This window comes from Trematomus bernacchii, unplaced genomic scaffold (assembly GCF_902827165.1).
Source record: "Trematomus bernacchii unplaced genomic scaffold, fTreBer1.1, whole genome shotgun sequence".
Taxonomy (NCBI): Eukaryota; Metazoa; Chordata; class Actinopteri; order Perciformes; family Nototheniidae; genus Trematomus; species Trematomus bernacchii.
The window spans coordinates 6,756,763-6,783,754 of NW_022987973.1; the positions used below are offsets into that span (position 1 = coordinate 6,756,763).

The 26,992-nt window shown below is 40.3% G+C and overlaps 1 protein-coding gene across 1 annotated transcript; it reads right to left on the minus strand.

Moving 5' to 3' along the window:
* Window positions 1-2,839: 2,839 nt before the first annotated feature.
* On the minus strand, window positions 2,840-8,778 carry rhcga (Rh family, C glycoprotein a). The gene is made up of 11 exons (XM_034116552.1): window positions 8,474-8,778; window positions 7,645-7,837; window positions 6,689-6,839; window positions 6,431-6,578; window positions 6,152-6,318; window positions 5,917-6,054; window positions 5,227-5,363; window positions 4,813-4,937; window positions 3,996-4,069; window positions 3,801-3,874; window positions 2,840-3,708 (listed from the first exon to the last, which is right to left on the minus strand). The coding sequence occupies exons 1-11, from the start codon at window positions 8,700-8,702 to the stop codon at window positions 3,675-3,677; spliced, it is 1,470 nt and encodes a 489-aa protein (XP_033972443.1). The 5' UTR covers window positions 8,703-8,778; the 3' UTR covers window positions 2,840-3,674.
* Between the last annotated feature and the right edge of the window lie 18,214 nt (window positions 8,779-26,992).

Here is a 26,992-nt window from a genome sequence, read left to right on the forward strand (position 1 = left end):
GATTTAAGAATAAATGAAACAAATAATACAATATTGACCTAAAACAGCAGACAGATTTTGCCACCCTGACCTCCTCAAGCAGGTTGTTTACGACCAGCAGTGATGCCTCTGAGGGTCTCAGGGTGCAGGACGGGGCATAGGGTTTATAAAAGGTCACAAACATATCTTAACATACCAGCAATACAATTTAAGAATGTATTCTTAAAGTAATATTATCTTCTCTTCTTCTTACACCTACAGCGCACACCCTGAACAGTGTGCTCCTTGTTTACATTTCCTCTGCACACTCAGATGCAGCGCACACCCTGAACAGTGTGCTTCTTGTTTACGTTTCCTCTGCACACTCAGATGCAGGACATAAAAACACTCTTTTGCTATTTATTTTCATTTTGCAGCACATCTATACTACCAGAATTTTGCAAAACACTATATATTATTTAACTTTCTCAAGTCATTTACTTTTGGTGAGTTAACTAAAGCTTAGTTTATTTTACCCTGGCTATGGACTGATTCATTATTAGTTGTTACAAAACATGCACAAGACGGCGGTTAGACAAACCAATATAGACCCCTGATACAAACAATCAGACAAACAAACATGATGAACTCATAATAAACACCAGCGTGACAGCAAAAATTCATCCAGCTCAATTTAGTCCGGATTAAAGAGGTTTCAGAGGGGGTAGGGACTATTATGATCTCTCCCAATGGGAATCCAGTGGGGTACCTTGACTCGTACCTCCACCCTTGTATACAAATCCTTAGATCGGTGCCTGAAGACCGTCCAAGAGCAATAACTAGCTTATCCTCTTGCGACTCCACTATCCCTGCTTTAGTGGTGCTATGCCCCCCCGATCGGGGCACATAGACTTTTTTCCTCTACCCTTTCTATCCGAAACCACACAGTTAACTGTAGTCCTACTCGACCAGCCTACACACCTCCCATCATGCTCATCCCAACGATGAAACACAGTTTTGCTCTACACTTGCATACCACTGCCCACCCATGATCAATTAGCCTATCATTTTATGTATGCACCCCGGACCGACATCAGCTCCTCAGCAATGTAGGGTGCCTGTCGCATCAGGTAATGCACGCACCTCGCACTTGCCAGCACATCGTAAATGGCCACAAGCCACGAGAGTGCTTTTAAACAGTCTCTTTTTTAATAGAGACGGCGGTGGTGTGAGTTAAAGCTATAGACAAAAGCTGTGATTTTCTCCCTCTGAGTTCACTTCACCAGCTCATGCAGATACGGGGAGGTATTTGACACACATTCCCCGGAGCCGCAGCAGCTGGAGCCGTGTTTTTTTTTTAGAGGCGCTGGGGGTAATATCTATGGCTGCTTTAGTTAACTGCTAGTGTTGGCCGCTGAAACCCCCGGAATCTCGGCGATTTGTTCATTACAAATCTCTATTTTGATTTCACACAGAAGTTCCACTTTACTGCTGCCCTCATTAAGGTCTTTTTAAACATCTCCGTGTATGCCTGCACGGCACATACGTCCCGAGCAGCACACACACAGAGGGAACCAGCCAGGACAGAGTCCCTGGATGATCCCCTGGGGTTAATAGCCCCAAATGTTCATAAACCAAAACGAAACGCAGCCGCTTAGCTTCACAGATAATTTTAGGATACCGTCAATCACAGATTCTGGTAAGGCAATGTCCAAATGTAGATTTGAAATCACACTTACCAGTCTCTGAAGATCTGTTGGTATCCTGCCGACAACGCCAATTTGTGGAGGAAACTTCTGTGTAGTAATGCATGGAGTCACCGACTCAGGAAGGAGACACGGTGAGAGTTGGAGCTTTGATGTCAAACACTGATGGGTTTATTCAGAGTATTCGGCCGGAGGATTCACATCACAAATCAAAGAGTCAGAGGTTCTGACCACACGGTAGAGTTGCCACGTCAATTCTGAAGAACCTCTCTCTATGCTAGACCTTTTAACAGGTTCACAGAGAGAAATCAACATCTCTGAAGGAGTAGACTAAACACTGAATCATCTGCGTCCGACGCTCATGGCCTCAAGGATTTCACATCCGAGAGCCCACAAACACCGATAAAGAAATGCTTCAGTGTTCTCACAACAATTACCCTTCGTGCCAGACAAGTTGACCGGTCTCACACTGGTGACAACAACACATATGGCACCAAGGCCTTTCCTTAGAGGAGATAACACATGTCAGAGTAAAAGGTTAGATATCTAGAAGAATTATTCCTTAACAGGGAGAGGCTATTGCGTCATCGTTATCAGAAAATGATCATAGGGCGTAGACACGGAGCCGTTTGGCGTCCGCAGATCTACCCACCTTGGGACCCGTTATCGTTATCTGCGTTTCCCTGTCGGCCTCGTGTGGCCGAACCGTCTATATGATAGAGATCTGTAGCGGATACGACCGTTACCGTTCTTGTGTGGCTCCAGCCTAAGAGTAAATAAAGGAGTCGATTTGAACTACGGCTGTGTAATATAGCAATTTTAAATTCATATTGTGATATGAGACTAGATTTCTTATTACATTTTGTATATTTTGATATATCATCCCAACTTCGATAACTGGGGATTTTTCTACATAGGGCTAACCCCTTATCCTTTGTTCTTAAGGTTGAAGCTGCGGCTAAATTACTGGTTGGAATCCAGACTCAAAAAAACTATTTATTATTTGACAAGTTTGTGATAAGTCAATACATTAAACAATTTTGTCAATGGAGCGTGCCTACTTAAACTTGTTTCAAACTAATGTTTACAGATTTTAAACTTATGTTCAACCTTTACAACCACATTCACATTGGGAGAGGAGGAACACAGGAGGTATGAACAAAGTGACATGTTGCTTGATAATGACAATAATACAACTTTATTGATCAATGCCAGTTACATGTGATTTATGAATGTGTACATCTCAAACTGGATAGAGTCATATACAATCACATTATATTCAACACTACAGCAACCAAATCATTCAAAGTAATAGTTAAGAAGTTATTTTCCAAACAAATAGAGAGTGATACAATCATTATGTACAGCAGTTTACAAGACCTATACATTATTTTAAAGAAATAACTAAGTAAGACATACAACTCATAAAATGCCTAATTTGGCTGAACCTTATTTGTTGAACAAACACTCAATAAACTGCATGTCAACAGACTCTTCATTTATTAAAAATAACATGGCGAATGTTGTCAGTGACATTATTCAACAATTAATGGCAGGACTTCCTGTGGCTATTTAACGAAAAAAGATATACAACAACTGATATACACATTTTTTTCAGTTCTTATGTCCTTCATGATCAGCGTGCATGAGATTAACAGTGTCTTTGATTTCTGATCATGTATTAGCTGCTTTAATCGAGTATATGATATTTAACATACATTAAGAATCTGCAAGTTTAAGAATTTTCATCCGAAATAGAAAAGGGAATGAAAATATAATTTAAAATTCCTTCAAGAAGTTTGATTAAAAAATATTTTTTACATTAATAAGATATTTGGTCAACATGATCACAACCTTAGGGCTTCCAATCACTGACAAGTGTGGCTGTGGCAGATTCAGTGTGTTTTCCTTGTCTTGTATTTGCCCTTTTTTTTAGGGTGGCTCCTTCATAAATTAGTGTCGTTTCACAGCTGTATCAAGTTCAAAATTCTCTGAGGCGGGTTGATCTTTCTAACTTTGCTCCACAGAAAAGTTTGACTCCGATCTGTCGTAAAAAAGGAAGAAAATCTCACAATTAATGAGAATTCAGGAGAGAGCAATGAGTGAATGAGGATGTCTCAGTGTGAGTGAGCTTACATGTCTTGGTGCTTGTGAATCATGTGGTTGTTATACTCCAAAACAGGAGGGATGATCTCCTCCTCCTCAGGAACCTAAAACACACATTGAAAAAGATCATGAGCCCGAAACTCAGCAAAGTCATTTCAATGTCCAGTGTATTTTAGCTTTAAGAAAAGGCGAGAACAACATTTAGAGTTGGAAAATCCCCCTTACCTCCCAATAAACATCATCATCAAAGCAGTTGTCATCAGCAGGGTCGCCCCAGATAGGCAACCGCAGAATTAGACCTTTAAAGAGAGAGAACAAAAAGGAAAAACATCATTAAGTAGGTATACACAATTCGTTCTTTTTGGCCATGAAGTGACTGTTTTCCAACATTAATACAACTTTGCACTTGCAAATATTGTAATCAAATCTCTCTTAAAGGTAGGGTAGGTAAGTTTGAGAAACCGGCTCGAGATACACTTTTTGTTATATTCCATGGAATGCTCTTAACATCCCGATAGAAATGAATATCTTAAGTGCTTTGACAAAAAATCCATTAAAAAATGTCATCTGTGGAAGCCGTAGTACTGTAAAAAGCACGACCAATCATTTTAGCTGGCCCGGCTAAAATAACTGGATGGCCTACCTGCCTGTCAGCCTTCCATCGGGGCACAAACTTATCTCGTGCCCTCATTGGTCATGTGCGCGTTCGTGTGTTGGAGGAGGGGCTCTATAAGGAAGTGGCAGATTTTCTCCGGTTGTGTATTTTCAAATTCTAGCGATCTCGAGCCGGTTTCTCAAACTTACCTACCCTACCTTCAAGTGTCATATAATTAAAAGTATGATTATAATTGTAATAATTATAGTAATATAAAAGTCGAAGGACATTTAGATTTAACTATTGTTGGGCTTCTAAACACTTTAGGATTCAATTCTCCAAAATTCAACATAATCATGCCTCTTGAACCCTTTAACATAATCCTTGAAACAAACTGTATCAATATATAAGTGTTATATTAATGCACAACACATTTGAACAACTTACCAACAACCCCTCCTCCAACAATTCCAAATGCAATAGCTACACATGTGCCAGCCGCCTGAAAGCCTCCCTGGGTTCCTGGCGTTCTGTTTGCAAAATCGCCTTCAAAGTCGAATACACGTTTCAACCTAGGCAGAAAAAAACATGTTTTTTAATCAAAGCAAACAGTGTTTAATCTGTGTAGACTACGCCTGATGCCTGGGAGTGTTTTTCCATGCAACAAACAGGCGAGTCAGGTTTTTAGAATTTCAAGCCTGAGTGTGTTTGTGTGTGTGTGTGTGTGTGTGTGTGTGTGTGTGTGTGTGTGTGTGTGTGTGTGTGTGTGTGTGTGTGTGTGTGTGTGTGTGTGTGTGTGTGTGTGTGTGTGTGTGTGTGTGTGTGTGTGTGTGTGTGTGTGTGTGGGAGTCAGTCACGTACCCCTCTTTGCCATAGACGTCTTCATTAGCGAATGCAGCAACTATGGCGCCTACAAAGCCCCCGAGCATCCCTGGCACAGCATGCAGGTTGTGGATGCCACATGTATCCTGGAGCTTGAGGGTCTTCTCCAAGAAGGGCTGAGAATGCAAACATGTATTCATTGATTTCTTGATCTGTACCCAGGGCCTCAGCAATGCATTCAGTTAATAAACTGTTTCTAAAAAGATTTCTTCCCATATCCTGGTGACTAAATACATGATAGAAGCCTCTAAAAACAATTCAGAATATGCATGTAAAAAACAGTATAACGTAAAATCATTGGTATGTTAAGACCCCTAATTACCAGAGTAATGTGTTTGATTGTAATGTTAAAGTTTCCCTTCACTTTAAAACAACCCTTTGAAACCAAGGACATGTCTCCTGTTTAATAAGCAGCACTTTCACTATGTTGACACAACTACATGAACCAGTTAGGCTGTTTCCATGTTACATGCACATTTGAAAGTATTCAGTGTCTGCTCTAAGAATAAAACACCATTTCCAATAATCATGTCATCGTCCTGAAACACAATCCACAAACATGTTCCTTCTCTTTTTCATGCCGCTCCCTTCAGAGTTTTTAATGAACCGCCTTTTGGCCACTGCACAGACATCAGGAGATTTCTCAGATCAAAAAGTATGGAGGCTCACCGTGACAAAGAGGTAGCCAAAGGTGGAGATGATGCCGCAGCAGAAACCCACGATGAGTGAACCGTAAGGAGTGATCATGAACTCTGCAGCTGTTCCCATGGCAACCCCACCGGCCAAAGTGGCGTTCTGGATATGCACCTGTCAGAAAAAAAACAGCAAGTTAGTCACAAGAAATGGAAAAAATGCATTGATTAATTGTTGATTAATTTCATGTTTTGCAGGGACTTAGCAGTACCATGTCCAGCTTTCCTTTCTTCTGAGACACGCTGGAGATGGCCACAGCGGTGAGAACAGAGGAGGCGAGCGCCAGGTAAGTGTTGATGGCCGCTCTGGGCTGCCCGTCGCCGTGGTCTGTGATGGCTGAGTTAAAACTGGGCCAGAACATCCAGAGGAAAAGTGTGCCTGTGAGGTGAGCCAATCAAACCACAAGAATTACACAATCAAGTAATTAGGTGATGAATGTGTGTCCAAAAGAAAACCTTGACACATGTGTATATATATATAAATCACTCACCAATCATGGCAAACATATCAGAGTGATAGATAGATCCATTGAGGCTTTTGCTCTGGTGTAGTTTCGGTCGATAAAGGACCCAGGAGATGGCTAAACCATAGTACCCTCCAAAGGCGTGAATGACCATGGAGCCACCAGCATCTCGGCACTGAAGGAACAAGCAGCACAACAACAAAAATTGCAAAGTGTGGTGGAACATTTTCCCTCTTCACATACACATAACTTTCTTGTGGAATCATTGTTTTTGGTAAAACTCACATGAAGGAGGTCGAGGATGATGTATTCTTCCACAGCAAACAGTGTGACGCCAAATAAAGTGACAACCATCAGCTGGACGGGGCTTACTTTCCCCAGCAGGGCACCCATGGCAATCAGAGAGCCGGCACAGCAGAAGTCTGCATTGATCAAACTGTCGAAGGCGAGGTAAAGGGTAAGGCAAGGTCACAATAAGTGGAGAAGACCAAACAAGGACATTTGCATTTTATAGATTTTACTAAGGAAGGGCAGTAAACTCTATCTTTGCAATGACAAGAATGACTGCTTTCCTTCTATGGCGTGTTAATGAAATTGTGTGATTAATATTGCTACTGTAATCTGTTTCTCTATGAGTGGTATCCTGGGAATTGCATATAAATGTATGTGTGATAACAGATGTGTTACTACAGGAAGAACAGGGACAAAGGAAGGAATTTGCTCTAGGGGTTATCTGCATATCCAGTTCTTTGTAGGGTGAGTTTTGCCTACTGCCATTGGGCGACCACATGGCCCCAAATTATGTTGATTAGAATTTAAATACGTTTTGGTGTCTTCCTATAGGAAGAGTCTGTTACACACAGAACAGGACGCTCTCTTTGGTGGAGACTCCATACTTGCAAGCATTAAAATATCTTTGATACCTTTAATATGAATATTGTGTTGCTGTACGTTTGTTACCTAACTGATCATTTTCTCTAGACAACAGCTGATTTTAAGTTGCTACGACAGGCCACAGGACCAGACAAAAGTGAAAATGTTTACATGACAGCTGGGACAAAAATAACCTGTCTAAAGTGTAAGAAAAGAGAAACCTTCCTGTCCATCTTCAAAGAACATTTGCCTTGTAGCGTTAAATAATGTGTTTTCATTTTTGAGTTACATGACTCACCAGTCATCTTTCAAGTTGACTAAATGAAGCACAGAAAGAACTGATGATTTTGCTTAAAATGAAGACCTACCTTTCTATTCCGATAGAGATTGTTGCGGTGACGGGGTCCAGAGAATGGAACCAGCCTTGCATGAGAAGAGCCCACTGCAGACCAAAGGCAGCGATCAGGAAGTTGAAGCCAACCCCACTGAAGCTGTAGCGTTTCAGGAAGGTCATGAGGAAACCGAATCCAACAAAGATCATGACATGGACGTCTTGGAAACCTGAAGAAAGAAAATAACACATTTGTAAAAATAAAAACATATCAGGCCATGACAAAAATCTCTTTCTCTCTTGAACTCTCAACCGTCTGCTTCACATTAATTAGCTTATAGGGTCACTTAAACGCTGAATTGAAGTTTCTTACAAATGATAGATTTGCCTGCAAGCTGAGATTGTATCTGTTTGATTTGTTGAAACTGATTACTTTCTTCCTTGGAGGTGGAGAATTTATGACGAGGTCAAAGCGCACAAAAATGTAGCAGCAAAAGATTGCGTGTCACAAGTAAACCCAGAAAAGTCATATTTTGTATTGCAGTGCAAATATTTTAACATTACATACAAGGAAAAGAAAGGGCCTACAAAAACAGTTTCAGCTATGAAACCAAGTTTGTTAACTTTTTTAAATATTCCATCTCATTGGAAAAACAGCCTTCTTCTCTCAGTATTGTGATGTGGCAATGTCTTGCCATGAACACAAACCAAATACAGAAACAAGACAGTGGAAATGTTGTTAAACTCCCAGCATGTCGGTCCTTTGTCACCGACACACAGGATCCTAAATCACCTGCATTAAAAGATGACACTTTAATTGCAGGGTAGATTTGTTTACAGGCTTCCTATTAATGTACTGTACTTACTTGGATATCTGAAGTAGAAGTCATTTTCGATGTTGCTGCTGATGTTGTGACTTTTTTTGAGCTCTAACCATTTCTTCACATCTGATTCCTCATCATACCGGATGAAAATTCCAAACAGTACAATCATAGCAATCTGCCAGATGAAGCAGACAGCCGGCAGACTAACACGCACATTGGTGTTCTTTTGCCGGCCGAAGAAATTCCCCAAGCATTCACACAAGTTCCCCATGTTGACCTCTGCTGATGCCCTGATCAATCGTCAGCTAGACTCCCTGCTGTAGCTCCCAGTGCAGCATCTGTGCAGGTATATATGTGCATACACTTGGGAGGGGGTGTGCTTAAATGCAACACTCAGCACTGAAGGTGGACACACCTCACCATGTAACCACTCCTCATTTAACTTGCTAACTCTCCTTCTACAGACAGGATACAGTTGGTAGCACTCCAAGAACAGGTACGATATCACGTGATGTGCATCACTTTAATTTGTGATTTGGCTAGGGTAATGGTTTAAGATATTCAGCACTAGAACCCAACCCCTGTAACTGCTTTTGAAATAATCACTAGCTAGGGCTGATTACATTGTCCTGTTTTGAAAAGGCTTTTTGACTGTCGGCCATTTACCTGGTCCTGTGGGAACACACCTGTCAGTCAGACACAACCGATTAAACACTACAGATCTTACACTTAATTTAGGAATGTATTATTGTTTTACCGAAGACACAGAAGTGTTTTCCAGGTGTAAACATAGGAATCTTTTCTGGACTTATTTAAATCCTTTAAACTACAAGAGACAATATTTATTTTTAAGAACATGTAAAATAAATATCATTTCTAAATTGGTCTCCCCTCAAAATAATCGTTATGGTTTGAAATACTTATTTTACAAAATGCAAAAAAGGTTGACTTTGCATGCCGTTGCACTGTGTCTCTCAACTAAAGTAGCTGGGGAAAAGTACCTTGTTTCAGGACCAAAGACATCCTAATCATTTGTATATTTTGTATATTTGATAACTCCCTTCCTATCCATTAGGTTCATTTTAATTAGTCTGCCACAGCCTGAATGAGTGAGAGGCAATAGAAAACATTTTCTATTTATTATTTTGTCAGATATATTTTTGCCGACTGGTTATTTGTTCTCCTCGTGCAAAGCGTGTGCATGTGATGCTTATCGAAGAGAAGAGATTCCAGTTTAAGAATTCATGAAAATGAATGACTCTTGGTGACACTGAGAACATTCCAGATTATATCTGCTTCCCTTCTTCCACAGATTTAAACTTTGTCAACTCATCATGTGACATTTAATGAATCACTGATGAGATACACTTTGATTTATACTACTCTTAGTTATTTTTGATTAGGCAAAAAAAAAAAAGACTTTATGTGTATTATACTTAAGTTGTGTCAAAGGTAGGTTTAACATTCATGACATCACAACATTATGGCCTTGTGTTTTCATGATATGTACACTGGATTATGTTGACATGTGTGGTTTTCACTGTAATCGCAGATTCACGAATGTTATATGTACAGGTAGAGTCCAGGGCCCTGGAGCAGAAAGCCAGATTTATGAAAAATCTGAGTTTGTTAGGCCTGGGATAAGGGAACATTTTGTTTTCAGTTCTAGAAAGAGAGTTAACGTTACCTGCTTGCTGGCAGGTGGCATAAAACAATCCCTGAGTTTCTCGCAGTCTCCTCCTTCTCACTGTAATACAGTATTTCCTACAAATCCTGCCACTGGATTAAGGTTAACCTTTTTTGTTGTTGTTGAGCAGACTACTTTTGTTCTGATATCAGGTTACTGGCAAGTGATCGTAGAAGAAAGACTTCTAGTTCATCATGAAACATCTCTATCAGCTGTTAAAGCGTCTGATCCTGCCTTGGCAGGAGGGTGGCATTGAGAGGAGAGAGAGTAGTCATATCACTTTCACAATAAGCATTTGCCCTAAGGATAAAAGGTTGTGTCTTTGGGAAACATCCAACAAATACAATATCATGAATTACAGTACAGCGGGGAGTGGTCATGCTGTTTTGTCTTTTCTAAATAAAAAAACGAAATAAAATAATTATTTTCACGATAAAATTAAAATGGACATCAGTCATTGATGCAGAAATGTGTGGTCCTAAAAACTTGTCAGGCTTGGAGTGGTTAAACATGTGACAGAGGGATCATATGGAGGTTTCAGATTTTATCTTTTGAAGGCATTTCAGCGATGTTCCTGTCACATGGTGTGTGGTATGCTTTAGCCACACAGAGCCCTGGAACAATGCCGCTGGAGAGATTAAAAGCACTTGTCAGTCTACAGGTAAGTGAGACACGGATCAATGCACCGCAGATATTAAGACACACAGACTCTCAATGCTATCTGCCCAGATAAATAAAGTAACAGCCAACCAATCGTCAGACCTGCCGAAAGGTTTCCCTTACAAGGCAACCAAGGTGAAACCAGTTTAAATTAAACATTGATATCATTTATATCAACTTTGAGAACTCTTTCTGTAAATTTCACTCTCATGAACTGATTCAAGATTCAAGGCTTTTATTGTAATTTGTACATAGCTAAAGTGTAGATATGTCATGAAAATCTTAGGTCACAGGCTCCTCCAATGGTGCAACATAATAAAACAGACAACATAGTTAAAATAGTGCAAGTAATACAAATAAAATATAATATAAATAGTGCAAGGAGAGTCTATATACAAGTAATTGGAATATTATATATTAGATAAATAATTTGTAAGTTGCAGACAGATGAATGTTATGGATGTCCTTTCAAAAGTTCAGGTGTTTAACAGTCTTATGGCCTGTGGAATGAAACTGTCCCTGATTCTGGTGGTTTTAGATCTGATGCTGCGGTACCGGCTGCACAGGCTGTCCCTTTGTCATGCAAATCCACACTCAGAAGCTGTTGGCCAATTTTATCAGTGTTTGTTTTGGAAACTATACCACACTAACAGCATGCTCGAGGAATTGAAAATGCATCAAATGATTCCTTTCACAAAGATGAAAGATGTTTTTGTTGAAGCGACTATAAATCCCATCAATCATTTCACTTACTTCGCTAATTAATTGTATTTGTATTAGTTCAAGGAAATAAAATGTCAATCAAATGTTTGCCACTTTGCCAGAGGAGTGTGACTAAGACGAAAAGAATTTCCTCGAACATCACAGCAAACGCAGGCAGATGCCACACAGATATGAGAGTGTCAGGCAGTCGGATATATTTCTTGGTGACAGGAAACTACTGTAACCTCGGATCTGACTCTCAGATAACCCCCAGACAACAGTGTCACGATCTGCAGAAACAAGTATTACTTAGTTACACAACATCTGTGTCTCTCACATAATCCATCATGAGACTCCAAGTTCACGCACCTGCAAATAATCTTGTGCATCTCAGTCGGCAACTCAGGTGACTCTGATCAATAAAGTTACATGACATCCTATGAATAAGGACACTCATGATAACATTAGTCATGAACACAGCCATTTTCCATTGCATTCTTGTTCTTTCCCACCAGCAACTTATATTTGAATTATGATAGGATTTTTGTCATTTTTTGTATATGGTTTTATTGTAGTGGGGGTTTTGTTGTACGTTACTAAAATAAATATTTAAAACTAAACTTATAGTTGCATTTTTATGTATTCCCCCCCCCCCCCACTGCAGACTAAGGCATGTACAGGAAATCCATTTATCCGGCTTTTTATTTTTTCATAACAAGTAGGTAACAAGTCTTTATAATGTTTGCAACATGCATCAACTAGGATATGTTTGTGTTCATACAAGATCATAACCTAATGGATGGCATTATCTTATTATCTTCCACACTGAGTAACAATATTACATAAATATTCTTTAGCATCTTTTGCAGCTCCTTACTTAAAGGGGACCTATCATGCAAAATGCACTTTTGCACGTCTTTTATACATGAATATGTGTCCCCGGTGTTCCAGGGAACTCACCAAGTGTCAGAAAACACAACCCTCTCTATTTTCCTCCATACCCAAATCTCTAAAAAAGGGGCTGCAACGGATCTGATAAAAACTGATCCAGATTTGAACACTGTCCTGACGTCAGGACGGTGGGGCTACGGCTATTGGGCCAACTCTCCACCTATCAGGGGAATGTGGGGTTGGGCCACGGCCGGCCATTGCCGCTCGAAAGCGCTGGAGACGCTGTACATATGCCAGGCCTGTAAGTGGCGCTGTAGTCTGCCACAAAAGCAGCGAAGAAGACTTCCCGCCCATAGTTACCATGGTTACCCTTCTGTTTATTCTCCGCTGTGGCTTTTTTTCTCCCTCCCCGAGGCAAGCGTTTGCTCCCGCTGCTGTAATTCAATGCAATCCCTCCCCGTCGAGGCAAGCACTGTAATTCTCTCCGGTTAGTCCACCAGCAGATGACAAACACTCACCTCTCCACCTCTTCCAAGGAACGAGGGGACCGTGCGGCAGAGTTTCAGTTTCAGTTTCTTTCGCCGGTCAAGATGTCCGTTAAAGTTTAAATCTTCCGGACAAAATTGGAAAAGTGCCGGTCAAAGGTCTTCTTTGTTATTTATTGAGCTTTAAAACAAATGAATAACGACTCTATAGGCCTATAACAATATAATAAAACACGGAGGACGGAGATCTTTTTTTCTCCCCCTCTTGACTTGATCAGAGCACGGCTTCCCTCTCCTGCAGGGGGGCGTGGTCAGCTGCAGCTCACAGAATCAGCCCAGTAGACAGCAAACAGCACATAGAGCGAAATGAGGCATGGCTAAAATGCATGATCTGTTTGGTATTTTGAAAACAGAAACGTATAAATATACCTTTTATAGGTATGGCCCTACAACATATCATTTAAATATAGCATGATAGGTCCACTTTAAACCATATGACAAAATGCCTGACTTTTTTACCTTGGGATCTTCACTCGAATTGAAGGTACACTTACAATAAAATACAATACTAGTGGATAACTAATTGGTCGCACATGTTGAGATTGACTGTCACATATTCAGAGAAATTGCCTGAGTTTCTTGGAAGGCAAGGCAAGGCAAGGCAAGGCAAGGCAAGGCAAGGCAAGGCAAGGCAAGGCAAGGCAAGGCAAGGCAAGGCAAGGCAAGGCAAGGCAAGGCAAGGCAAGGCAAGGCAAGGCAAGTTTATTTATATAGCACCTTTCAACACAAGGCAATTCAAAGTGCTTTACAAAAATGGAAGACATTAAAACAAGACATGGAAAAGGTTATAATATGGGAGCGAGCCTGTTGGAGCTCCTGTTTCTGTGTTGTTATATTGACATCATTCAATTTTATATATGGAAAAATTCCTACACATCTTCAAATTAACTTAAAGCAATAATGTAAACAAAAGCATTGTGAGCTGGAAACATGTGAGCACACTACATGAAAAAACTGAAATAACATGCACAAACCTTTTCAGATATATTTTGGAATTCTATCTTGTAATTAAATGATGAATTCATCCTTTTGAATTATTTACTGGTTTATGTTCATTTTCTCTAATTTGTGATTTTTAAAGTACTTAATTTGACACATGGGGAATAGAGAATTATTACAGTGGCAAACTCACTTCAAGCTACTCAAACATTTTCAACTTGTGCCACTGCGCATGAACGCAAATATAGGTTTCCCCACCGAAAACATGAGCGGGAAACAAAAAAAGCGTTTTTCAAAGGTGCTTACCCATTAAATAGTTTGTTATTACGTAATTTCGATATTGAAAAATCTCTCTAAAATGTCTAATTAAATGATTTTTTTACACAATTGATTCAATTGATACCACAATACTTATTTCAAAGCACCCAAACTGTTGAAGAAAATTAAGAAACACATAAAAGTAACTTTTATGGTTTATCTGTTTCCAAATAAGGAGTTCAGTATGTAGGCACACTGTCTTCACATTGTGAGCTCATTTAAACATTAGTCAATATTATTTGTATATTTGTGAACACAGTGGATTGAATAAGCTGACACAAACAGGACATCAGAGACACTTTCTTTGACACTTGATAGGTAAGTTGCATCACAGTCTGTTAAAACCACTGATCTACTTCGAAAATATCATCAATATGAACCGGTAACTCATCAACACGTACCCAATATCAACCTAACATTTAAAACAATGCAACTGTTGTCTCAATGGCTTTCCTAATCGGCCCGATAATTGTTAGAAATTCTCAAACTAGAGCAGCTTAATGTTTGTTTGTAGGGGTAACTTTCAACTACCTTGGAAGGAAATAAAGACACAAAAAGCTTTGTGACAACAACCAAAACCAAAAGCTACAGAACATGCTCGACCAGTAAGCATGTCTAAGCATTACAAAACGGTTGAGCACTCAGGTGGAGAAGCCACAATAATGAATAACACATGACACTCAAACGTTCAGAGTGATGAGTGAAGCTGTCAGAGTGAGAGGAGCCACACCCGCCTCACTGCAGCTAGACAAGACTTAGACTGCACGTTAAGATGTGTGTGACAGATCAATTGGACATTTTCCACTTTGGTAATTGTGCAGGCTAGATTTTAACCTGTTAAGCCCTGAGCCTGTTTTTCAGGTCTCAGGCTCGAAAATGACATTCCCAGAACAAATGACCATATCTTCCCTTCTAAAAGGGTTAAATTAATAATCTTTTTTCTCAAAGTAATGATCAATATAGATGTTTTTTATTTTAAAGAAAATTCAGATTGAACATAGTAAAAAACTGTAAATTATAGTGTCCGTCCAAAAATTATTTTTTACTTATAGTGAAAACTACCCTTGGATGATGGGTTAGTAGACTAAAAGCTTTATGAATCCAAAGTACAACATATAAGAAGTACCCTGTATCAAGATTGATGCAAAACAAGTGAAATCTGACCTTTTTAGAGAGATTTAGCAAAAATAAACACTTCTGGGGTCATTTGGGTGGATTTTCCATATCTCTGGCCTCCCTTTGTCGATTTTGACGAATGAAATCTCTTTCTGACCGTTAGAGCCAATAGAATCGAAGGGGAATTTCCCCACACACACATGGTAAAAAAAAGGTGGGGGCTTCGCGCATGTAGTTTTGCATCAGAGCGAACCTATCTCTCGCTCTGACATCTGGAAACGGAAAAGCAGTTTTATTGCTCATGGATTATCAGAAATCATTTCAAAGGGACACAGACACATTGGATTAACCCAGTGGTTCTCAAACTTTTTCTGTCAGGCCCCCCCTTTGGAGAAAAAAAAAAGTCGGGCCCCCCCTACACAAATAGTCGGGCTCAGTGGCGGCGCCAGAGATTTATTTTGGGGGTGCTGTGGGGTAGCTTGACGATTCATAGAGGGTGCTCAAACATTTAGGGTTTCCCATTAATATACCGGTCGCTACAGTGGAATTTTCTACTGCAACAATCCCCACGCATATACACAATGTACCCGCGACTGTTACAATGAAGGCTCGATAATCAGCTCACGGCATATAGGTGTAAGCAGGGGTAAAGTGCTATTTTTATAAGTGAGGAGTGGACCTCACATCAAATCAAATCAAATCAAATCAAATCAGGTTTTATTTATATAGCACATTTAAAAGCGATTTTTGGTCGAGCCAAAGTGCTGTACATGTATTAAAAACACATTACTACAATCACAGTAAACGACAATAAATTACAACAGATATATCTTAAAAACAAAATAAAAATAAAACACACGGAAAAGTCAGGAGTCGTGCTCCGCTCTAACTAGAAAGCCAGAGAGAAGAAGTGTGTTTTTAGTTTAGATTTAAAAACCCCTAGGGTCTGGGCCGACCTCACATGGAGGGGCAGAGTGTTCCAGAGCCTAGGGCCAGCTGCTGCGAAGGCTCGGTGCCCTCGGGTTTTTAGCCTGGTCTTGGGCACTACCAGCAGCAGCTGGTCAGCAGACCTTAAAGTTCTGGCTGGGGTGTAGCGCTGGAGCAGTTCAGCTATATAGGCCGGAGCCAGCCCATTTAGTGCTTTAAAAACAAATAAAAGGATTTTAAAATCAATTCTGAACCGAACTGGAAGCCAATGTAGTGAGGCCAGAATAGGGGTGATGTGGTCACGCTTTTTGTGGCCAGTCAGCAAACGTGCAGCAGCGTTTTGGACTAGCTGTAGGCGTTTAATTGAGGCCTGGTCCATACCCACATACAGAGCGTTACAATAGTCCAGTCTCGAGGTTACAAAGGCGTTAATAACCCTTTCTAAGTCATTCAAAGATAAATACGACTTGGTTTTGGCCAATAGTCTTATTTAAAAAAAGCAGGATTTTACTACGGTGCTGACCTGCTTGTCGAATTTAAAAGTGCTAGTGAAGGTCACTCCAAGGTTCATGACCGAGGGGAGGATGTTTTTTTTGATAGAGCCCAGAATATCAACCGGAGAGGCTGGAGGTTGCGGTCCAAAAAAGATGACCTCAGTCTTGCTCTCATTGAGGTTGAGAAAGTTTTTGCTCAGCCAGGATTTTATCTCTGCTAAGCAGTCCATCAGCTGCTGTAGTGAGTGTTTGACATTTGCTTTGAGAGGCAGATAGATCTGTACATCGTCAGCGTAGCAGTGGAAGGGAATGTTATGTTTTGTGAGAATTGAACCTAGGGGCAGTATGTACAGTAGAAAAAGGATGGGGCCCAGAATCGAGCCTTGGGGAACCCCACAGGTAAGAGGGGCTTTGGCAGAGGAGAAGGCACCTAGCTGCACTGAGAAGCTACGGTCTGTCAGGTAGGACCTGAACCATGCAAGGGCAGAGCCTGTGATGCCAGCGGACTGTTCAAGCCGTGACAGCAGGATGCTATGGTCCACAGTGTCAAAGGCAGCTGTCAGGTCTAACAGCACCAGGACAGCTGGGCTACCTGAGTCGGCGGCTAGGAGCAGATCATTAAAAACTCTTAAAAGGGCTGTTTCAGTGCTGTGCATGGGTTTGAAGCCAGACTGAAACTTTTCATGGATTCCATGGATGGTTAAAAAAGACTGCAGCCGGGCGTAGACTACTCGCTCCAGGGCTTTTGATAAAAAAGGTAGCTGGGAGATGGGCCTAAAATTTGCGAGAATGGAGGGGTCGAGATTTTTCTTTTTAAGGAGTGGCTTAACCACGGCATGTTTGAAGGCAGCTGGGACACATCCTGAGGTAAGAGAGGTGTTTAAAAGTAATAAAATACTTGCTCCAACTGAATCAAAAACATCTCTGAGAAGGCGAGAGGGAATGCTGTCTGAGGTGCAGTTTGTCGGCCGCAGGTGCTTGACCACATCCGAGAGAGAAGAGAGGGATACAGGCTCAAAGTGGTCGAGGACAGCAGGGCACAGAAAAGGAGCAGGATCTGGGGTAGCACTAGTGTGGGCTAGCCTAAGAGCAGATACCTTTTCAATAAAAAATGTAAGAAACTTATCACAGAGAGTAGTCGATGGGACAATAGAAGAAACATCACAGGGATTAATGATAGAGTTGAGGACATTAAAAAGAACCTGAGGTTTATGGTTGTTTTTGGAGATTAACAGAGAAATGTGCTCTGTTTTGGCTGCTTTGACTGCCGCCTGGTAGTCAGAAAGGCAAGCACGAAGGATTTCTAGGGAGACATGGAGTTTATCCTTTTTCCATTTTCTCTCTGCACGCCTGCAAGCGCGTCTGAGAGCACGAGTACAGTCATTGAGCCACGGCTCTGATAGAACTTTGGTGCGTCTAAGCGTAAAAGGAGCAACAGAATCCAGTATTAGTGTGCATGTCGAGTCAAACATGGAGATAAGCTCATCAGCATTAAAAGCACAGTTCACATCTAATTTACAGATCGGAGAAGCATTAAAAACATCAGAGAACTGTGAGGCAGTCAAGGGGTTAATCGAACGCAGACGACGCGCAGGGGCACGTGATTCGACTCCTGCGGAAGGGATCGAGGTTGTAAACAGAACCGGTAAATGGTCTGAGATACGCGTTGCTGCACATATTTCATCCACAGATACAGACAGTCCAAACGATAATACTAAGTCCAAAGTGTGTCCTTTTTCGTGTGTTGGGCCAGCCACGGACTGAACGAGACCAAAAGAATCAAGGAGATTTAAAAAGTCCCTAACCAGAGGTTTGGACTCGCAACACACATGGACATTGAAGTCTCCGGAGATCAAAACACGATCATATTTCACCATGATCCCGGACAGAAAGTCAGAAAAGTCATTTATGAAATCCTTATTACACTTTGGCGGACGATACACGACTGCGCAGAGTTTAGGCGAGGCCGGGTTCAGTTCAAAAAGCTGCAACTCAAAGCTGGCATAGCTAGTTACAGGGTGAAGCAATCGGCATTGGAGGCTAGCTCTAAACACTGATGCTATGCCCCCACCATGGCCAGTGGCACGGGGGGAGCTGAAGAATGTACAGTCAGGAGGAAGAAGTTCAGAGAACGGTGTATACTCGCCAGCGTGGACCCAGGTCTCCGTCAGGAACATAAAATCCAGTTCACGAGAGGTGAAGAAGTCGTTTAGCAGGAACGTTTTGTTTGCTATCGACCTAGCATTTAGCAAAGCCATGCAAAGTTTTCGCTCCGGGCTTGCCGAAGGTGTAGTGCGTCTCAGCTGACGAAGATGTGCGTGTTGAACGCCGCGCGGGCCGAGAGCAGTCAGTCGGGCAGGAGGAGCTGCCAGTGGGCACAGCAGAGTCCGCAGCTCCGGAAAAACGGGGCGAATCCACCGATCCCTCACATGGCGTGCAGCGGGAGGGCCATGACATCCGAGGCGTGGATAATTCACAGAAGAAGCCGTCAGGTATGCCTTAAGATGGACCAGTGCACCACCACGCTTTCCCCGTCGTCGAAAGCGCTTTCGGCGAGGCAGGATGCAGGGCGACCGGCGCAGGTAGGTGGGAATATCCGACAGTAGAGGGGGGGGAGACGATTTATGGTTGCCAGATGTAGGTTTGGGCAGCAATATCAACTCCAGTGAGGGTCTGAGGTGGAGGAGAGCTTGGCGATCATAAACGAGCAGAGCAGAGACATTCTGACAAACATAAAACAAAAACAGGATAGCTAAAGGTAGAGAGCTGAGCGAGCGGCGAGCCGACACAGGCGCCATCTTGAATCACGTCACGATAAATCCGATGATATGCGATAGGGGGGTCCGGGGCAGGGGCGGACTGGGACTACAAATCAGCCTGGGACTCTCGACCGGCCCACTTCGGTACCGCCGGCCCACCTCGGTACATCTGGTGCACTTTGAGAGCAAAATGAAGAGATCTATGGATACATCTCTCAACACCCATATGAAACAGAACAGTAAACAGATAAATCCTTTTTCTTTATGGATATTTTACAAATCACCCTTTTAAACTTTATTCTTTTTTTACTGTCATATAGTATTTCATACCTGTTTTTCATTTATTCTCTTATTTTTGTATAACTATAATGATCATATAAACGTGTGCCTCGGAAATAATTCTTTACATTAATGGTGACCAAAACGTTTGAGACGTTACTGAGATAACTTGGACTAAAGTTAACTATCTAAACACTGAGAGAGTCCTTTAGCTCACTGACCCAGCTAGAATTATTTTGTTCTAAAAACATTCTGAGAATGTTACATTCATTGTTCTAGGAATGTTTTCAGCGGGAAGTTTTCTTTTGGTTCCCAGAACGTTCTTCTGAAAGGTAGGATAACGTTCTCTAAAAACATTCTTAAAATGTTTGGTGATAACATTGTTAGAACATTATGCCCTACTATTCTTAAAACGTTTTCAGCGGGACATTTTTGTTTGGTTCCCAGAATGTTCTTCTGAAAGGTAGGATAACGTTCTCTAAAAACATTCTTAAAATGTTTGGTGATAACCTTCCTAAAATGTTTTTGATAACATTGTCAGAACATTATGCCCTACTATTCTTAAAATGTTTTCAACAGAAGCTTTTATTTTGGTTCCCAGAATGTTCTTCTGAAAGGTAGGATAACGTTCTCTAAAAACATTCTTAAAACGTTTTCAGCTGCAAGCTAGATTTGTTTATGTTGCCAGAATGTTATTATCTTAGAGAAGGATAACATGCTTTATGTTTAAAACATTATGCAAATGTTCTGTGGTAACAACTTACTACAATATTTTTACATTATTAGAACATAAAGACATAATATTCCTGTAATTGTTCAACTCAAAATTCCTGGGTAACTGGACTGACCACTGTAACTATTGGAATTTGACTATTAACACATGTAAAAGGATGACTCGGAATCAGCTGGTGAAAGTAACATTTGTTTATTAGAAAAGGGGAGCTGGGAGTGGAGGTTGGTTATGGCAGCAGTGGGAAACCGTTGTTCCAGGGTGGAGAGGCTTGGCTGGTCTTGGGAGTGTGGAAGGCCTTGGATTCCTCCTGGGAGAGATATAACAATGAGTGTGAGGCAAAAGCAGGCAAAGTTGTCAAAGAATATGCTGGCAAAAAGCTAGAGCGGCACGCAACAAACCATTCACGGCAACAATCCGGCAGGGAATGAGTGCAGGCTGCAGGTTTTCATAGTGTGGCTGATGAGCAGGTTGCAGGTGTGGTTGATTGGAGATTGCTCCCAGCCGTGTAGAGGACCAGCAGGCAGGTGGGGGGAGAGAGAGACATACACAGTAGAAACAAACACATACAAACACTAACAGGGGTTTAAGGGACGGGCAGTGATAGTCGGTCCGTTCTTCTATATGTCTGTCTTTGGTTTTCTAAGTGTTATTCGATCGATATGACAATAGAGATATGTGCATAAACAACAAAAACACTTGGGGTATAATGTTCGAACAATGTTATCACCAAACATTTTAAGAATGTTTTTAGAGAACGTTATCCTACCTTTCAGAAGTACATTCTAGGAACCAAAATAAAACTTCTCGATTAAACCATTCCTAGAACAATGAATGGTAACATTCTCAGAATGTTTTTAGAACCAACAATGTCTAGCTGGGAACTCAGACATGCCTACGCAAACATACAATATTATGAATTACATGCTTGTTTTTTTTTTAAAAAAGGAAAATGTGGTGACATCAGAGGCCTGTACTACGAAGCCGGATTTTCCTAACCTGGAGATGTTTGAGTTAGCCGGTTGGCCCAATCCAAAACATACGCGCTCTGGCTAAACTGTACTACGACGCTGGTTATCAAGTGGATCGCTCAAGCCAGCCGTGTCCTATCTAGTTAGGTGCGCGTTCACATGAAAGGGGTGGTATTTGGAGCATTCGACCAATCTCAAACATGGACAAGCGTACTGACAGCGCAGCGTCATACTTCCTGAATGAAAAGTGAACTTTATTATTAGTCAAATATGAAGAAGTTAAACTTTAAACATCCATGACTTAAACACTTTATCCAGGATAAAAGCCACATAGCTGCACCTGCAAGGTGAATACAGCTGGTAAAAGAAAAAGCGTTTGAATGCGTACATTAACAGGTTTATGAAATCACTGCCCCGTCTAAGACACGATCTAACTTTAATTAGGAGAATTTGACTCGAGTGTTTCGTCAACTTAATGTGTTGCTTAAAATAATACTTCTGCATACAGTATGTGACACTGTGAGTGTTGCACGGCCAGATACAGCTCAAGAAGCTGACTCAGATAAGGAAATATATGATACATTATGATGTGATATGATATGAATGATAATGGGACATATCGACGTCTGCACTCACAGTGCCGCGGACTGTACTTAATGTTACTCTGATCCGGTTACTTATGTTGTGGCAGATATTTAAGTAAGCTTTCTTAACGCTAATGTTATAATAGTCAGATTGCTCTGAAGATGGGAGGAGATATTCTATTAATTTTCACGTTCACACAGTCAGTTGATTTTGGCCGGCCGTCTTTCCTGCAACGGCAGTTTTTCTGTATTTCCTCTATCCTGTAATATGACTTGATAGCTTTAAACTCTGCACACGGAGCTCTGATTGGTCAGCAGGCGGTGCTTTCACTGAGTTGATCTCTTAGCCTGCAACCTAACCTCCTCCCGAGGAGGTTAGCCGCTCAGCATAAGTTACCATGGAGATCTAGCCCGCTAAAAAGAGAACCAGCGTCGTAGGACCGGAAAGCCCGAGTTTTCCCTGAAGTCAGCCGGCTAAGCGAATATCCGGCTTCGTAGTACAAGCCTCTGATTTAACATCCTTTTCAAACAAATGCAACAAGTTTGTATTTTAAAGCGCATTACAAATACATCTGACGTTGACCATGACCGTGTTAATATTTCGCATCACAGGAACGTTTTATAAAAAAAGAATAACCTCCTGAAAACATTATCCAAATGTTGCTTTCAAAATGTTCTTCATTTGTTATCATGTAACATTGAGGGAATGTTTTATAAAGAACATCTTTAATGTGTTACCCCAACAACGTCCAAAACACATCCTTAGAATGTTGCAGGCAAAACGTTCCACCTTTGTTAACATATCACATTAAAGGAACATTTTATAAAGCACTTTCTGTCATCTCAGGCCTCAATAACATCCTCAAAACATCCTCTGAATGTTGCAGTTAAAACGTTATGTCTTAGTTAACCTTAAACCTTATAGGAACATTATTTGAAAAAATAAACATCCTAAAAAGGTTCTTTGAACATCAGATGAAAACGTTTCTTTAAAACCTTATTAGAACCTGTAGGTAATGTTAGCCAAAGTTGTGAGAACGTTCCCCACTAGCTGGGATGTCTGTCGGTCTCAAATCTAAAGGGTGCAATAACGATTTTTATCCAATATGCATAAACAGCGGACACTGTTTATACGCAGCCCTCACAAACCACACACGGCAGGATAGCTTATCTAACAGTTAGAACCTACATACGAGACACAACCTTTATAGTCAGAAAAAAGTGTGATTATTTTCGGATATTTTACACATATGATATTATGAATACTGTGGGCCTACATACCTTAGTGTGATTATAAGTGCATGTGAGTGAATATTGGCATGTATAAATTCGTTTTTATACGTCCTATTCATTGTCTCAATGCGATCATACATCTTAAGAAAGTTATCACCAAAAATGTTAAGAATGTTTTTAGAGAACGTTATGCTACCTTTCAGAAGAACATTCTGGGAACCAAAATAAAACGTCCCGCTGAAAACGTTTTAAGAACAGTAGGACATAATGTTCTAACAATGTTATCAAAAACATCTTAAGAAGGTTATCAAAAACATCTTAAGAAGGTTATCAAAAACATCTTAAGAAGGTTATCACCAAACATTTCAAGAATATTTTTAGAGAACATTATCCTACCTTTCAGAAGAACATTCTGGTAACCAAAATAAAACGTCCCGCTGAAAACATTCCTAGAACAACGAATGGTAACAAACATTTCTAGCTGGGAACTCACACATGCCACCGCAAACATGCAATATCTGCTTACAGCTTATCATGAATTACGTGCTTGTTTGTTTTTTTCAAAAGGAAAATATGGTGACATCAGATTTTTTTTAAAACATTCTTTTCAAACAAATGCAACAAGTTTGTTTTTTAAAGCGCTCTAGAAATAAATCTGACCATGACCGTGTTAATATTTGCCATAACAGGAACGTTTTATAAAACACTTTCTGTCATCTCAGGCCTCAATAACATCCTCAAAACATCCTCTGAATGTTGCAGTTAAAACGTTATGTCTTAGTTAACCTTAAACCTTATAGGAACATTATTTGAAAAAATAAACATCCTAAAAAGGTTCTTTGAACATCAGATGAAAACGTTTCTTTAAAACCTTATTAGAACCTGTAGGTAATGTTAGCCAAAGTTGTGAGAACGTTCCCCGCTAGCTGGGATGTCTGTCGGTCTCAAATCTAAAGGGTGCAATAACTATTTTTATCCAATATGCATAAACAGCGGACACTGTTTATACGCAGCCCTCACAAACCACACACAGCAGGATAGCTTATCTAACAGTTAGAACCTACATACGAGACACAACCTTTATAGTCAGAAAAAAGTGTGATTATTTTCGGATATTTTACACATATGATATTATGAATACTGTGGGCCTACATACCTTAGTGTGATTATAAGTGCATGTGAGTGAATATTGGCATGTATAAATTCGTTTTTATACGTCCTATTCATTGTCTCAATGCGATCATACATCTTAAGAAAGTTATCACCAAAAATGTTAAGAATGTTTTTAGAGAACGTTATGCTACCTTTCAGAAGAACATTCTGGGAACCAAAATAAAACGTCCCGCTGAAAACGTTTTAAGAACAGTAGGACATAATGTTCTAACAATGTTATCAAAAACATCTTAAGAAGGTTATCAAAAACATCTTAAGAAGGTTATCACCAAATATTTCAAGAATATTTTTAGAGAACATTATCCTACCTTTCAGAAGAACATTCTGGTAACCAAAATAAAACGTCCCGCTGAAAACATTCCTAGAACAACGAATGGTAACAAACATTTCTAGCTGGGAACTCACACATGCCACGTTTTTCAAAAGGAAAATATGGTGACATCAGATTTTTTTTAAAACATTCTTTTCAAACAAATGCAACAAGTTTGTTTTTTAAAGCGCTCTAGAAATAAATCTGACCATGACCGTGTTAATATTTGCCATAACAGGAACGTTTTATAAAAAAAAGAATAACATCCTGAAAACATTTTCAGAATGTTTCTTGGAGAATGTTCTTCATTTGTTATCATGTAACATTGAGGGAACGTTTTATAAAGAACATCTTTAATGTGTTACCCCAACAACGTCCAAAACACATCCTTAGAATGTTGCAGGCAAAACGTTCCACCTTTGTTAACATATCACATTAAAGGAACATTTTATAAAACACTTTCTGTCATCTCAGGCCTCAATAACATCCTGAAAACATTTTCAGAATGTTTCTTGGAGAATGTTCTTCATTTGTTATCATGTAACATTAAAGGAACATTTTATAAAACACTTTCTGTCATCTCAGGCCTCAATAACATCGTGAAAACATTTTCAGAATGTTTCTTGGAGAATGTTCTTCATTTGTTATCATGTAACATTGATGGAACGTTTTATAAAGAACATCTTTAATGTGTTACCCAACAACGTCCAAAACACATCCTTAGAATGTTGCAGGCAAAACGTTCCACCTTTGTTAACATATCACATTAAAGGAATGTTTTATAAAAAAACGTTCTGTCATCTCAGGCCTCAATAACATCCTCAAAACATCCTCTGAATGTTGCAGTTAAAACGTTATGTCTTAGTTAACCTTAAACCTTATAGGAACATTATTTGAAAAAATAAACATCCTAAAAAGGTTCTTTGAACATCAGATAAAAACGTTTCTTTAAAACCTTATTAGAACCAATATGTAACGTTAGCCAAAGTTGTGAGAACGTACTCCGCTAGCCGGGGAGCCTCTCAGTCTGACAGGAGAGGACTCTCCTCCTTTGTTGTTGAAAAAACTCCTTATTAGCAGCACCAGAAGCTAACAACAACGATCTCCGGTACCGGTGCGCTCTCTCTCTCTCGCTCGCGCACGCACACAAAATGGCTCGTTCCACACACACACAGAGCCGAGCTTTAATGAAACACAGAGACCCAGACGTAATAGTACTGTACTGTATCATATTATTTTCGAATCAATATATATATTTTTGTAATCTTTCTTTTTTTTTCTTTTTTTAATAACCATTTTTCCTCCTGGTCTCTCGCGCCCTCCCCTGTCATGTCTGTGCGCCCCCCACTTTGGGAACCACTGGATTAACCTATGGATTAACTTCAGCAGCGTTTTTATCGTTTTAATGCCATTGAAGACCACTTTTGACCAGACTACGACACAGGTAAGCCATGTTAGCGTTTTTAGCTACCTAGCGCCACATGTTTTGATGTCTGTTTTTGTTTATAAAGTCGCGAGTTCGTATCATAGAGTGATAATGTATGTACCCATCGATTCTGTGTCATCTCACGATCAGATCGATGGTTTGGATGTGCAGAAAAGATAAATAATAAGGTTTTATGAGTGAGTTTTGGTGCAGTAAATCTGTTAGCATTTTTCGCTCGTTGCTAATTCAGAGGCTCAGCGTTAGCATTGTGGGGTTTTAAAAAAAAAAAAAAAAAAAAAAAAGATCAGTTAGATGAGTTTCTTCCCGTTACATGGATATAAAACATTCATAGTTTATTAAATGAACATGCCCTCAGACACTGTTTCCTGCAAGATGTTGCGGGAGGGCCCCGGTACCGGGGTCTCTCGGGCTTAACAGGTTAATGTGTAGATTTTTAAGACTTTCTATGATTTTGCAATCACTCCATTTAGGAATTGTTAGCATCACTTCTTCTGATAAAGTTCTGAAGAATCTTCATTTCAATAAGTTGAGTGACTTTGTCTCAAAGCTTACTACTTCTGCACGGTGACATTCATGTTATCATTCGCTGTGGTGGGATTTTTCTCAAATTGAGGTATGACATGTCTTATCACTGAAATATGAAAAGGATTAACCACACCAATGATACTAATCCATTACAAATAAGGATTACATGACGGAGTCAAGTGCACTTCAACAATTGAAAATAATCGTTCTGCACAACTCAGGCACTGAGCCAACCGGTCACTGAGCTAAACAGCAACACCTGTATCAGTGT

Excerpts from the sequence above, each read along its gene's own strand:
- rhcga (XM_034116552.1), bottom strand. The coding sequence starts at position 8,702 with ATGGGGAACTTGTGTGAATGCTTGGGGAATTTCTTCGGCCGGCAAAAG. Across the intron at positions 7,838-8,473 it reads CTTCTACTTCAGATATCCAA|GTTTCCAAGACGTCCATGTC; the intron begins GTAAGTACAGTA and ends TTCTTTCTTCAG. Across the intron at positions 6,055-6,151 it reads AGAAAGGAAAGCTGGACATG|GTGCATATCCAGAACGCCAC; the intron begins GTACTGCTAAGT and ends TTTTTCTGACAG.